Source organism: Spinacia oleracea, chromosome 1 (genome assembly GCF_020520425.1).
Source record: "Spinacia oleracea cultivar Varoflay chromosome 1, BTI_SOV_V1, whole genome shotgun sequence".
Taxonomy (NCBI): domain Eukaryota; kingdom Viridiplantae; phylum Streptophyta; class Magnoliopsida; order Caryophyllales; family Amaranthaceae; genus Spinacia; species Spinacia oleracea.
The window spans coordinates 135,823,422-135,838,097 of NC_079487.1; the positions used below are offsets into that span (position 1 = coordinate 135,823,422).

The 14,676-nt window shown below is 36.9% G+C and overlaps 2 protein-coding genes across 2 annotated transcripts; one reads left to right on the forward strand and one right to left on the reverse strand.

Moving 5' to 3' along the window:
* Nucleotides 1-223: 223 nt before the first annotated feature.
* Nucleotides 224-9,588, reverse strand: LOC110785730 (photosynthetic NDH subunit of lumenal location 5, chloroplastic). The gene is made up of 7 exons (XM_021990231.2): nucleotides 9,418-9,588; nucleotides 9,103-9,309; nucleotides 8,447-8,597; nucleotides 8,248-8,336; nucleotides 3,765-3,819; nucleotides 3,251-3,336; nucleotides 224-779 (listed from the first exon to the last, which is right to left on the reverse strand). Exons 1-7 carry the CDS (start codon nucleotides 9,439-9,441, stop codon nucleotides 627-629), a joined length of 765 nt encoding a protein of 254 aa, XP_021845923.1. The 5' UTR covers nucleotides 9,442-9,588; the 3' UTR covers nucleotides 224-626.
* Nucleotides 9,589-10,590: 1,002 nt separating this feature from the next.
* On the forward strand, nucleotides 10,591-14,555 carry LOC110785732 (uncharacterized). The gene is made up of 10 exons (XM_021990232.2): nucleotides 10,591-10,848; nucleotides 11,010-11,081; nucleotides 11,339-11,418; nucleotides 11,830-11,929; nucleotides 12,007-12,060; nucleotides 12,721-12,798; nucleotides 12,996-13,093; nucleotides 13,178-13,235; nucleotides 13,639-13,760; nucleotides 13,861-14,555. The coding sequence occupies exons 1-10, from the start codon at nucleotides 10,624-10,626 to the stop codon at nucleotides 14,015-14,017; spliced, it is 1,044 nt and encodes a 347-aa protein (XP_021845924.2). The 5' UTR covers nucleotides 10,591-10,623; the 3' UTR covers nucleotides 14,018-14,555.
* Nucleotides 14,556-14,676: the final 121 nt, after the last annotated feature.

The window sequence follows — 14,676 nt, forward strand, 5'->3', positions numbered from 1 at the left end:
GAACGATTTTGCCACGCCCAACATTGATTTTGATACATCCAGTGTTTTTGTACACTACTCGGGAAAAAGGTGTGTCAAAATCAATATTAGGTGTACGACAAACCGGTTTCCCTTTCTTACAACTCTTTGCCCAACATGCCACCTTATGGAGATGGCTGCTGTAAAGAAGAAATCCTGGAAAACCAAAAAACATACACAGAAGAAAACATATGCTAGAAGAAACTCCTCAACCAGCAGCCTTAATGGTAAAAACAACTGACGTTTATACCTGACTAATTATGCATTCATCAATAGCCTTCTCGAAGACGAAATAATTTGTGAAAGTGTCATCTGTATTATTCATAGCTCATTAAGTAAACATTTCACAACAGCAATATAGACATCATTACTTAATGATTGTCCACCAAATGGATCTCTCTATGAAATATGACAAAAATTATTAGATCTTCAACCTGGGTGCAGTTCAGAACTGCTGGATTTCTCTATACCAGAAAAATTAGGAGGCAAGAGACTCCCACAAATAGGCTAATCATGTAAAGGAAAATGCCTCTCAATGTTAAACAAGTCAACAGGAAGGGGCCAAAACTAAAGCCTGCAACACTGTTCAGACACCGCAAAGTTATGCATCATACTGCTGGAAGCTCGCCGCATTCACTGATGACGACTCTCTTCTTTGGACGGTCACCTCTGTCTGTCTCCGATGACTCGATGAGCTTAACTATATCCATGCCTTCCAGAACTTGTCCAAAAACTACATGCCTGTTATCTAGCCATGGTGTCTGCCAGGGGGGGAAAAAAAACCAAATTTAGTACAATAAGTAACACTTCTGATTCCATATTTGGTATGCACAGGGAGGGCAGCGTTGGCTACCTAACATTTGCATAGGTATGGCAGTAAATAGAGAAGGCAAAGACTATTCTCCAATTCCATATAATCACTTTTGATCAAAGACCTATTCAATCTGTTACATAGTGCAACTACCCTCATGGATGGTGTTATGTGCATAGTTGTTACTCTTAAATTATGTTATGTACATAGTTGTTACTCTTAAATTATCTGATGCATGGAATGGTTACTCTTAAATAGCTTGAAGTGTGACTCCAATGTCAATACATCATGGAACGTGGCAAGTCTTGAGTCTTCTTGGACGCCCGGAATCCTCAATGCAAGAATTTTAGAATTGTAACCGACCAGGTTAGTCAACTAGTAGTTTTTAAATCGGAAATTGCTCATCCAATTTAAAGATTAGAAGGGGCTTCAGGGCCTTACTTAGTCCCACAAATGTAGGGCTAAGTAGCCGCCATTTCGTTGTACGACCTCCTACGTTTTTCTCCTGAAACCAGCTGCCGGCCAGATGGAGCTGGGAGCCAACCTAGACTTTCCTCGGAAATTAGGCTAGAGCTGCGAATCAAACTACACAGGCCAAAAGTGTGAGCTGAAGCGTAGGCCTCTAACTAGGTTTGTTTCCCCTAAATGGCTTAGCTGCTGCCCTCAGAACACTTTCTAGTCTCCGCCTCTTAGCAGACAGGATAGGCTCAAGCCAAGAGCCCTTTTCTTTCTCTCAGTCTCATCCATCAAGATACAGCCTCCTAAAGGAATTCTTAAAAGATAAGATAAGGTGGAACGATATGCTACTTTTGTTTCAAGGAAGAATTGAATCCACTGTGATATATAATGCCTAAGAGCCTTTGGTGACCACAGGAAGCTTCTCCTATAGATTGAGATCCAGTATACTTTATGATCCCCGTTATGGAACCTAGGTGAACAAGGTAAGCTATCTGGACGATTACTTGACTGGGACGGTGGAACCCGTAAGTCTAACAATCAAATTCTGCTGGCTTGCGGTATGCCTCCAGACACTGCTTTTTGTCCTTCAACATCCTCGTGGTGCAATAGATGATGTCCTTGACCAAAAGAGGTTTCCTCATAACACTTCAAGTTTAAACATCAGGTAAGTGAACTACCATGAGCTCAAATTAGCAATCAAGCAAATTGGACTTGCTAGGGGCTTTCCTAAACCCGGTATTCTTTATGATTGAGGTTGTTGACCCATATACCAAATCTAATCATTAATATATACCTAATCAGTAAACTTAATGTTTAGGGGCTAGTTTACACTTAGTGTTCTCTAGGTTATAAGTGCTCCCCATTGGATCCTAGGGCCTAGGCAACCAAAAAAACTGGTTGGGTGGTCAGACCTTAATTCCAAGTCTTGTCGTCAATTTCATCCTAATTCTGATACGCCTTTCTTCCAACACAACCCCGTGCTTGCTAAAGTGACATATATAATACCTTACGGCGTTTTAAAAACATAGGAGCTTATCCTCATAAGAGCCTTAACCTCAATAAGGCTCAGCATAGGGACCCAGCATGGGCTGTATGACATGAAATATAACCTTCAAATTAGGCTTTCTGGAGGACTGTTCTGGATCCTTTATCCTGTACCTAAGATGTTAAAGACCCCTGGTTCAACTGATACCATGCTTCACCGTACTTAAGAATTAAGATGATCATAATCTCCAGTTAGACTAGAATATTTCAGTCGGATTGATATAAGGTCCATCTTAATCGGAGATAGGACTTACCTGTTATGAGGCATGCATTTCAATGTGTTTGGTTAATATAGGCAGATCTAAGAATCCTAAGCAGACCTGAGAACGCGCACAATAGTCATAAAGAACAAACCTGAGGAAGGTTTGCACCATGATCAAACCTTAATTACTGATTTTAAGTTTCTAACCTTAACTACAGTATTCTTCTGATAAGTTCAGATTTGGCATGGCCATAAATAATTACCAATGATGGTCCATGAATTTAGTTCAATGTAGAAAAAGATTCAGATAAAAAACTTTTGACATTTATCATCTAATCAAAATTATAGAATGTTCAGCAATAAATGCTGCATCTATCTGACTGGATGTTGTCACATAAATCCACGTCCTCTGTAATTTTGTCAGCAATCCAGATGAATCCTTCCATTTGCTAATTTCTAACATACATATTAAAGCCTGACTAATGTTAACTTTATGTGCATAGAGAACATGATTTCCAACTTCGAACTGTGCCAATCCAGAGCTTGGCAGGACCGCAAGACTCATACTGACTATTGAGACATTTGGGGGAAGCGGCAACAATTGTTATTCAGGGAAATTTTCGGATGGGGTGATTGAAACTTTTTCTTGTTAAGTTGACATCAGTAGCCAACAAAGATTGCTAGATCAAATAATATGGATGTAAAAGATATAGTACCTTGACAGTGCAAATAAAAAATTGGCTGCCATTGGTATTGGGCCCTGCATTTGCCATGCTAACAGTTCCAGGTCCAGTGTGAGTCACTGCAGAAATTTCCAGAAAGAAATCATAAATCATGAAAAATAATGCAGCAAGAACTTCAGAAACAGCTCATTATCATTACCCCATTGCCTCAAAGAGGCTCCCGCAAGAAGCGGGGTAAGGGGGGGTCGGACGTACGCAACCTTACCCTGCAATTGCAGAGAGGTTGTTTCCCATTGACCCAAAAGTGATAACGGGACAACAACGGGACAACCATCTTCTACCTCATGGAAAGGAAGCGAAGAGGTATTAAGAGCCATTTTGATTTAGTCCATTACATCCCACAGCCAAAAGAACAAATGAATCTTTGGCTCCATCGAAAATGGACAAAACTTCAGAAACAGCTCTAAAAGTAAAATTCCCAGTGCAACTCGATAACCTAGAAACACTTGCAAAGCAAAGTTATAATCCTAAACCAATGTCAACTTACAGTTGAAGTTCTCATCCTTAAATGTCCGTCCATAGATGCTCTTACCTCCAGTTCCCTGCAAAAAATGCCCCACATTCAGAGTTCATACAGAAAAATACATGGCTGCTGATACCGTACTACAAGATAATATTATCATTAGGTTGCATTAAAAGTAAATATAAACTGAAGGGCCATATTTGCAAATAATAAAGAGAACAATAAAATAAATATCTGTTATAGTTGCAGCACGCATCCAGCATCCCTGCCACAGTGGGTCGTACATGAACTAAGACACACTACTTGTAAATTGGAGAAGACATGGGAGAAAAGTTGATACTCAAGTACTCAACAAAAAATCATTGCCAACAATGAAGTGATGAGGAAGTATAAGGTGGTCCAAAAAATGAATGAGATGGCCCTCAGAGCATAGAGTCATAGACATTCACTTTATTCTTTCATTGAATGACCAACAAGCGTAAAACATCAAAGTTCCATTCAATAAACCAAACAAACCAAGCAACAGCCCAAGTGAAGGGATCTTTGGCCAGCCAGAATTAATACCATTACATGGGTGGGTGCAGTAGTCAACATGGAAAAGTGTATTGTTCAGGAGGAAACTCTTAAGTTCTAGTCTCCAAAAGATACAACATCAATCTAAGATCCTCTCCATCATCTCTAATGAAAGTATCAATCACAATCCTTCTAGTACTCTACGGCCACTGCTGCTTCATCGCAATGATCAACTCTCCATAAAGACTGGCCACCGAGTGGAAGAGGTCTGGTATGTTAAGTCCAAACTATATGTGATCAGTCTTCACTTATCAAGTGATAATATACAGGACCATATAGAAAAGGGCGGCCAAGGACAATAAAAAGACTGTCCCACGAGCTATCAAGAAGCAATTTATGTAAAAAACATCAGGTACTGTTCAAAATCTAAATCTAAACTCTGGCTATACATAAGCCTATAAAAGGATGAAATGTTGATGAGGGGAAATTATACCCTCAAAAAACCGCTGGTATTTAACTGTAATCTGTGTAATATTTGTTCTGGTTCCGGGTTCTTGTCCAGGGTCCAAATTATCACAGATGACACTAAATCTAACACTTATTAGTTATTAAGCTAATGTAACATATTAGTCAAACACATGTAATCATTAATAAACAAAAAACTTAAAGAAAAAGTGCCAAGCTGCAGAGGTCCATATTGATCATCAACACAGTAGAAGCCGAACCCAAATTCTGAATGCACGCAGGCACATTAATTTAAATCCCTTTGAAAGACGTTAAAGAATTTCAACGATAGTAAAAGAGAGTCCTCTCAGCACAAGGTACAACCATAGAAGATAAATAGCTAGACAATTTCTACAAGGCCTTGAAGCAACGCCTTTGAAATCCTTGGCAAAACTAGTTGCCAGAAAAAAGAAGCCTGAAGCCTCCCTCACTCCAAACTAGCTCTTTAGAGAACTTAGTGATTTCTTACTGTAGTGATTTCTTGGAGAAATATAATGATCCTCCAAAGTAGTCCAAAAAACCCAATAACAACCACAACAATAATGAAATGACGGTAGCAATATCAATTGTGATGACAAACAATACTTAGAACAAATTGCAGCCGTAATACACATAAAGAAAAATAATACATGCTGAAAAAAGTTTTACATATTTAAGTCACTATAGCATGGATCATAAATGAAAAGAAGAAATCAGAACCATGGAAAAGGATAAGATAACAAGCTAAAAGATGACCCATAGCTACTAAAATATGTAAAGAACACCATAGTTTCAAAAATAAGGAATACCCAAAAGAGGAAAAATATAGGGAATGAGGAGGAAAGGAAAGGCAAAACTCTCTACAAAAAGCTCCTTGCATAAAATCAGCTATATGGATCTTCACATACCGCAGCTTCTTATCAAGGGATACAATAGCAACCATTAGCCCACTCTTGCCATGGTACTATGGTAGGCACACTTCAACATGTCACTACATGTCACTGACCATCACAAAACTATAGGAGGTAAGTTCCGAAAACGCAGCATGAAGGGAGGGAAAATGGTCAATGTTGGTGTTTTTAGGTTCAACTCTCCCCCTAAAATTACACTGGTCAGAGTTAACTCCTTGATTTAAGGATTTAGCACATGCATCTTGACCCTTGAAAGTAGGAGGGACTGGCTCGCTCTATCGAGTAGTGATTACACCTTGACCCGTAAACCTACTAATAAGACACTACTATATGACCCATAAACCTACTAACAGTAAGGAAACTATACATCCAGACACCAACCCTAAGAATGTTGCTAATATGATGTTTTAAAAACCTTTACGTCAAAGAAGAAAAGTAAGGCCACCAACTAGAGAAGAGCATGTCAAGCTCAAGCAAAAGTAGCAAGAGTAATAGCAGAGGATGGTAAAAACTTATAACTATTTGGATAATTCGGAAATATTGAAAACGGAGCCATAGAGGTGAGTTTTCAGAAACATACATACTTCTACTCCAAATTTGCATGCAATTTTGAAAAGGACTTATTGGGTAAGACTTTCAAATTTCTGACATGGATATTACCATGGTTCCACAGACAAAATGTTACCCGTTTACAATCAACTGTTTGAGGCAAACATGAACGAGAAAAATATAACATGCTTCTCAAGTTACAAGTTATACTAAGCAATGCCAGCCAGTTCTTGGTACTAATTGGGATGTCAATTGGGCTTCTATGTGTAATGAACATGTTCCTTCTTCAGATAAGGATTTGTTCTATTCGACTAATTCCGACTTATTTTGTACAAAATAAGTTAAGATAGTTGAGATACGTTCAGAAACGAAATAAGTTCACATAAGTTCACAATTTCGCATAGAATAAGTTTGCTTCAAACAAAATATAACTTTTCAGACAAAAGTAAGTTGAATAGAACAGTAGAACACTAACTAACATCCATATTTTAAGACAACATAAGGTACCCAATTTTGTTGGGCTTACTCAGTAGATGACTATGAAAAATGCTCCTATGTGAAATTGCTTCCACCCAATAAGATTCCTCCCTCTACACCCCATGGAACTTGAGCTTATGGTTAACCTTCTTATTTATCAAGCATTGGAATTTTTCCTACACATTAATCCCAATTTAATAATTATATTCTAGTATGGAACCCCTACATAGAATTCAACAAATTACTTTATAATATAACAAAAATAATAATATACCACCCCTCAAAACAAAACAAAAAAAACCCCTAAAAAGAATTTTCTCTCATTGTAGCTCATTAGTTGAAGATGCCCAACTACTATCAGCCGGCAGGTTTACTCTAACTAGAAAAGCAAGAATAAGGGTGAGAATGTCGTAAAGGGTAAGGCTCCCATCTTGTAGAATTTAGGATGAGAACTGCAGCACATAAAATGAACTGTGGGGATGCTCTACACTGACTTACTAAATACTAAATAGTGATCCAAAGAAAAAAGAAAGGCAATTATGCATTCCCTTCCCCTTTCAAAAGCTACTATAAATCATAATGTTCAATGTTTTTGACAACAAATTCCCTAATAACTTCCCAACCTCAAGCAACATGGATATAAATCCATTACACTAAGAAATATCCCAACTGGTGATGTCTAAAGAAGTCACAATCCACTAAAGAAAGTTTGTTGTTTCTCACACCCATCTTAAATGCTAACACGTCCTTAACTAGAATAAAGAAAAACAAACAAAAGGGTCTAATACTCAACTCCATTGGTCGTTGAAACCATCTTTATTACTCTGAATCCCCTAATGAATCCCAATAGGATTTTGATGCGCCACAACAATCTGGAATTTTGCGATAGAATACATACTCCAAATATAAACCTCAAAAGAAGTCCTACAATTATTTCGTTCATACATTAATAACTCAAAGAAAAACACCATAGCACTGGACCTGCGGCAGCACCTCTCTCAAGCAGGGAAGTCTCCTTCAGTTTGCATGATACAGACCCATTCTAATGGAGGGGAAGCCAAATGGTTGGAGAGAGACCTAGGAAAAATGACATAAATCTACACAGTTGATGCCAAATTAAAGATATCTGCCTAAGAAGTCCTTAAATTGAAGCTCTAATTGCTCTAAAACGACTACAAGACTATGCATGGCCTATAATCTTATGACATCAATCAACAAAAAACTATTTAGCACTCTTTTTTATTCCATCGCAATTGTCTCACATTAAACAGTGCTACTGGCTGCTATGAAAAAGTAGGCAACAATCTTTTATCATTCTGAATATGCAGCTAAGAGGCTATAACGGAAAGGATAAATAGCTGATTTCTGAGTTTTTACTCTATTAAATTTACTTCATACTCAAGTAAAAAACAGCGCAACTGCAGACCCCATCCCCCCAAACAAAATAACACCGAAACAAAGAAACGAATCAAAAAGATGATCTGTTATGTGAAGAAGATGTGAAAAAATGACAGAGAAATTATGTTTAGAAATCAAAATCCTAGAAGTTGCGGTCATGAATCATGATAACATACATTTCCCTTGTCAAAATCTCCACCCTGAATCATGAAGTCCTTGATAACACGGTGAAATGCGGAACCCTTGTAACCAAAGCCCTTCTCTCCTGAAACAAAGTCAAAGTAACACATTTTCTACATTTCAAACATTCAATTTTCAAGCAACCAAACGTGTTCAAAGCAACAAAACCAAAATAAACTGCTTCAAGGTTTAGACCTGTGCAAAGAGCTCTGAAATTCTCAGCAGTTTGAGGCACATCATCACCGAAAAGACCAATCACAACCCGACCAACTAGCTTTCCAACTGGATTCCCAATGCTTATATCGAAATACACTTTATTGGTCACTTTTGATTGCAACGGAGTCTCCTGCAAATTAGACAATAATATTACTACACCTCGTAAACCGTTAAATACGAGTAACTCCTTTTTGACACATAAACCATATATTCATGATTTTACTAGGAAGTTTTTCTATTATGCTCAGGTCTTCACTATAATTTCCGTATCGCCAAATTTAAGCAGGAGCATAATAAAACATGCAATCATAAAACAGTACTCTCTCCAGTTCAATAAATTAAAATTCCGTGTAATCTTCGTTAAAATTGCAACAATATACATTGAACAATATATTGCATTCGACGGTTAAATGACCAATAATCTCACATTATTGTTCAGTGATTATATATTGATACACAAAATAAAAATTGGCTAAAACAGCAAACATTTGAAACGGACATAGTAAAAAAAAATCCAAAAATTGCGTCAGTTCGTTTTTCGAACATATCAAAATAGCAGTGTCCTTAAATGTGTTCATCGTACAATCAAATTGAAGACGGCATTACGATAAGAGTAGAAAAACGAAATATCTCACCTCAGCAGAAGCTCGAACAGAGGCAAGAAAGCTAGGTTTCCGGCGAAGAGAAGGGGGAGAAGAGCACGTGAGGGACACATGACTTAAGGAGTTAGACGACGACAGAGGACTTATCGGAAGTTTGAGCGAACTCCGAGTGACGGAAGAACTCACGGAGGAATTCACCGGAACTAAGCCTCTTTTGCCGGAGATGGAAGTAACATTTGCCTGAAAAATCGAAAACGTTTGACCAAAATTAGTACAACAATAAAAAACCGATAATCGGAGTTTTGATAATCATCTGTAAGAAGATGTAGAAATTTCTAGGGTTTTTACTTGAGTTGCGAGAGAAGCCGCCATTAATGGATGAAGCTTGAAGATACGAATATGGTTTTGGTGGGTTTTCACTGTTGCTGCTGCAGCGAGTTTTAGAGTGAGGGAGTGGAAATGGGCGAAATGGAGACGGATAAAACGAGAGGAATATACTCCGTACTCCGTAGTAGGCTAGTAGCAACGAGGTCTTTGTGTAAAATAATAACAACGACGTCTTACGTCTTAGCCCGGTGATAAAGATTGCGGGCCTGTGGGAATTTGTATGTCCATAACTTTACAAGTGTATCAGTTTGAGACTTATAAGTTATGGCCAATTGGCCATCAAGATATAAGACTGGCTGGATTAAATCTAGTCCAATTTAATAACTTTTTCATGTCGTTTAATTAATTTTTTTAATCTGAAGAGGTTAAGACGATAAAAATACTCTGTCCATTTTTATTTATTGTTGAAATCTATCCACCCCCACTTTAATTATAAGTTGATAAGCGAATTAGCGAAACATAAAAAATGACAAAGGGAGTACCAAAAATAAAGAATAAAAAAATGACATAGGGAGTATTTTCCTTTTCATGCATTTACAACCATCTATTTAAGGATTAGGATTAGACCATTCATTTCTTTTATGAAATAGAGACAATCCCTACCTTGCTCTAGACTCTCCTTGTGTCTTTCAACCTACTTTATCTTTTGGCAATATAAATTTACAAATGGGGGTGGGGGGAATCGATCCTGAGATACCTATTATACACAGGATCTCAATCTTAACTACTAGGCTAAAACCTCATTGGCTTAACTTTATAAACTCTTCTATTATGTTAAACCTCATCTATATTGAGTACATGTTAATTGCCCCACATTAAAAAAGGAAAAATAAAAAAGTTAATCCGTATGATATTTGAAGAGCTTTAACGTTTTTTTTTAACGAAAATTCAAACTCGACTTCTTTTAGATCTTTGGGTGCTGGTTTAACTTAAGCAGGAATATAAAATAAGAAAAATAACGTCAATAAAAGAGTCAATATCTTGATGGTCATAGGTCCAAAAGATGCAATTTCACTTCTATAAAAAATAATTTTTGTCTATGCCAAAAAAAAAAAAAAAAACATATCCCTCCATTTTTGTATACGGAATAAAACAAAAATTAAATAAGAAGTCAAGAACCAGCAACAGCAAATATCAGAAAGCATTGAACAACCCCAAATACAGTTAATGAAAAAAAAGAACCCAAACATTTATAAAATAGCACTGAGGCTTATTTCATCAACAAACCATTTTGGCACTTCCTTAAATTTCTCAAAATTGCCTCACTCACTTCCTAAATCTCCCCATTTCCAAAAACTTTTACCCAAAATGTCTTCTGCAAGCTCTGCTAATATTCCTTCTCCTGCTAAAGTTATTGATTCTCACCTCCATGTTTGGGCTTCTCCCCAAGAGGTACTTCAATCCTGAATTTCATGGGATAAATACTTCATTAATTTATTTATTTTATTGATGTTTCCTAGAATTGAATTACTCCATATTAATTTATTTATTTTATTGATGTTTCCTAGAATTGAATTACTCCATATTTATTTATTTATTTCCTCACTGAAAAGGCTGCAGAAAAATACCCTTATTTTCCAGGCCAAGAACCCACCTTAGCTGGACATGCTGATTTCTTATTTGAGGTAAAAATCGTCAATTCCCCTTACGTGGCTGTATTAATTTTTGTTTGCATTATCTGATGTTGTGATCATAGCTTAAACCCTTAGACTTCTTAATTAAATGGGCATTATATTTTGCAAAAGTATGTGAAATTTTGCTGTAAATTTAGAGATTTTGGGTTAAATTGTGGGTGTTCCATGCCTAAATTCTACATTCTTGTAGGAGTTGATGACTGAGTTATATATGGAGTATATTACTTGTAGTTTTTTTCTTGTAACAGTGTATGGAAGAAGCAGGTGTAGATGGTGCTTTGATTGTGCAGCCAATTAATCACAAGTTTGATCATTCTTATGTTACGAGGTCTGTGTAAATTGGTTTCTACAACCCTTCTTCTAGGAAATTGATTAGGTATTCACCACTTTGCGTAACCTGACAATCGTAACTCGAAACCTAGAATTGCAAAGTCAGGCATTCACTGATGCCTCATAGTACTGTGAATAGCAAATTAGCATGACAGCAAAGAGTAGCAAAATTCTATGATAAGTGAGAATATGAAATTGAAGATTAGAAGGTGGTTAGCGAGTTGCTTAAACTTTTATGCTGTATGATCTTGTGACTTCAACCAAATTTCTGTTATAGTATTTCGAATAATAGAACGTTGGTCTTTGTCTACTACTAGTCTACTATATAGTACTTGATTATGAATGTTAAACCCATGGAAAGGTGACCATTTTCCTGACATAGACTACTGTATTACAAACTTTTGTTCAGCATTTTGAAGAAATACCCCTCCAAATTCTCTGGCTGCTGCCTCGCAAATCCTGCAGATGACAGAAGTGGAATTGAACAACTAGAGGATCTTGTTACCAAGGTGACTGTGGTCCGCCTTAATTGTTGGGACAAGGTTTTAGCTGTCACTATTTACATAATATCGTCTTTCTTTGTCAGGATGGTTATTGTGCTGTTCGTTTTAATCCATATCTATGGCCTTCTGGTCAGAAGGTATCTATCTTCTCAACTTATCAGATGTTTAAACTATCTCTGGTTTATTAACGGTGTGTTTGGATAGCAAGACAGAAGGGAAAGGAAGGGGAGAGAAAGAGGAGGAAGAGGAGGAAGGAGAAGGGAAAAAAAAAGGAGGAGGTGAACTCCATTTGCACTTCATATCTCTCCAACTTTGGAGGGATGGTGCTTATTAAGTCACCATTCTATTCGACTTATTTGTCTGAATTTATATTATCTGAACTTATCTGAACATAAAATATGAACTTAGTTATCTGAATAACACTTATTTTGTCTTAAATAAACTTATATGTGTGTGAAAATGCTGAAAAAAACTTAATTTTGCTGAACTTATATTATCTGAACTTATAGGTGAACTTAACTGAATTTATCTGAACTTATTTTGTCTGAAGTGAGTCCAAAAAAGTTGAACTGAACAAAGCCTAAATAGGAAGGGAAAATGTTAACAAGGTAGCTTGTCCCCTCCCCTTCCCTTTCCCTCTCTTTCTCTTCGTTTTTGCTTATCCAACAGAGTATAACTCCTATCCTGTCCTTGATAATTTTATTCTTAATTCCCACGGAGTACTTAGTAACGTCTATGGTATATGAACAATCATATGAGATGTTGAAATTGTTTGCATGATGCGTTGACTTCTACAGATGACAAATGAGGTAGGGAAGGCATTATTTTCCAAGGCCGGAGAGCTGGGTATACCAGTAGGCTTCATGTGTATGAAGGTCTTACAACTTAACTTACAAATTTTGTTTGACTACCAATTCCCCTCCCTTCTGTTTTTTCACTTTCTTAAGTAATGCTACATTGTTACTTCACATCACCCTAGTTCGTGGAGGCGTGGACAGGGTTCTTATTTGGATCAACAAGAATAACTCTTTTACACTTTGTGACATTACTTAACTAAATGTTGAACTTTCAGGGTCTAAATCTGCATTTATCTGAAATTGAAGAACTGTGCACAGAATACCCCTCAACTCCCGTGTTAATAGATCATATGGGTTTCTGCAAGCCACCAATGTACATCTCTTGTTCATAAATATCATCACAAGGAGATTCCAATTCTTTCACTTGCTAAAAACTGGATTTGAATTTGTTTTACAGCAACGACGATGAAAGTTTGGCTTTCTCAAATCTATTAAAGCTATCTCGATTTCCACAGGTAAAAAATTGGAAAGTTCTACATGAATAACATGGTCTTATTTGTCTTCTTTACTATACATAGGTGTACGGCTATGTTGAACTTTTATTTGACCTCAAGTACAATGTCATATCCTCAACTTTTCAATATAGATAAGAACGCTTGCACTTCAATCTAGACGAAGAATATTGAAATTGAAATTAAAAATAACCAAATCAAACACTTGGACATGTATCCGTGTCCAGAATGAATACACGAGTATGAGTAACATATACTTCTAGTTTTCTTTCTGTTAAGATTTCATTGAGCATTTATTCTGATCAGTCAAATGTGTATGGAGCCATAAACATATGGATTTATTCATTGATCACAACCTCGTAATCATTTGTTTGACAATAAAGTCTGATGCTTATCAAATGAGCAGGTTCATGTAAAATTCAGTGCCCTGTTCAGGATATCGAGAGAGGCATTTCCACACCAGGACTTGTCCTCCCCATTTTCTCAAATTGTTTCAAGTTTCGGTGCCAATAGAATCATGTGGGGAAGGTAAAGATTTGAGTTATCATGCTGGATAAACGAATGTGCTTAGAAAACATCAGATGAAATCAAAATTTGACTGAAACATTTTTTTTACCAATGGTTGCAGTGATTTTCCATTTGTGGTTTCTGAATGTGGTTACAAAGCAGCAAATGAAGCCGTGTTGCTGATTGCTAAGCAAGCGAACTTGTCAGCTTCGGGGTTGAATTGGATAATGGGTGGAACAATCATGAAGCTTTTCCAAGGTCATTGGCTTTCTTCCTAAGCTTGCATGTGTGTATATATATATGTGGTTGTCTTGAAGACTCGAACTACATAGCCAGCAACCCGCCATAGGCTACCTCGAGCATGGCTTGAATGTTAGATTTGGAGTTTTGAGCTCGGTTTGATAAAACAATCTTCAAATGATAAATGCAATAACATGCTGTCATTGCTTCTACCTGGCTCTATGGTAATGTTTTAATAATAACTAGCTTATCTTTTGAAATATTGTTGATGCTAGACTTCTTTTTATAAGAGAAAATACTAGATTAATCTTTAAGGAATGTAGTTCCTTACAATGACGAGGGAGAAGGGAAAGTCTCCTAGACTAAAATCAAGAAGTCATGAGTCTCATGACGAACACACTCCGGATATGCATGGGAAGCACTTGAATACATAACTTTGGCTCCGAACAATCTTTTTTAGCTCGTAAAAATTATGTATTATGTAATTAGAGGTGTACTGAATGGTCAAAAGTCTCTATTTCGGCTCTTAAATGTTATTTTAATTTAACCGGTTTGGTACACACCTTTTTTTGTTGACTCAAGGCATTTTCAATCGTTTATGTGACCAATTGGTGGGTTTTATACTTTTATGGGTTGAAACAACCTCGTATAACCCATGTATGCATCCCCTATTCCCCTAGAGTTTTGGGATTTTTCA

Bases quoted from the DNA above. Each gene is read 5' to 3' on its own strand.
- LOC110785730 (XM_021990231.2), bottom strand. From the start codon at position 9,441: ATGGCGGCTTCTCTCGCAACTCAA. The intron at 8,337-8,446 runs GTCTAAACCTTG...ACTTTGTTTCAG, and splicing joins TTTCAGAGCTCTTTGCACAG to GAGAGAAGGGCTTTGGTTAC. The intron at 3,820-8,247 runs GTATGTTATCAT...CATTTTTTGCAG, and splicing joins GAGATTTTGACAAGGGAAAT to GGAACTGGAGGTAAGAGCAT.
- LOC110785732 (XM_021990232.2), top strand. From the start codon at position 10,624: ATGAAAAAAAAGAACCCAAACATTTATAAAATAGCACTGAGGCTTATT. The intron at 12,799-12,995 runs GTCTTACAACTT...TTGAACTTTCAG, and splicing joins TAGGCTTCATGTGTATGAAG to GGTCTAAATCTGCATTTATC. The intron at 13,761-13,860 runs GTAAAGATTTGA...CAATGGTTGCAG, and splicing joins AATAGAATCATGTGGGGAAG to TGATTTTCCATTTGTGGTTT.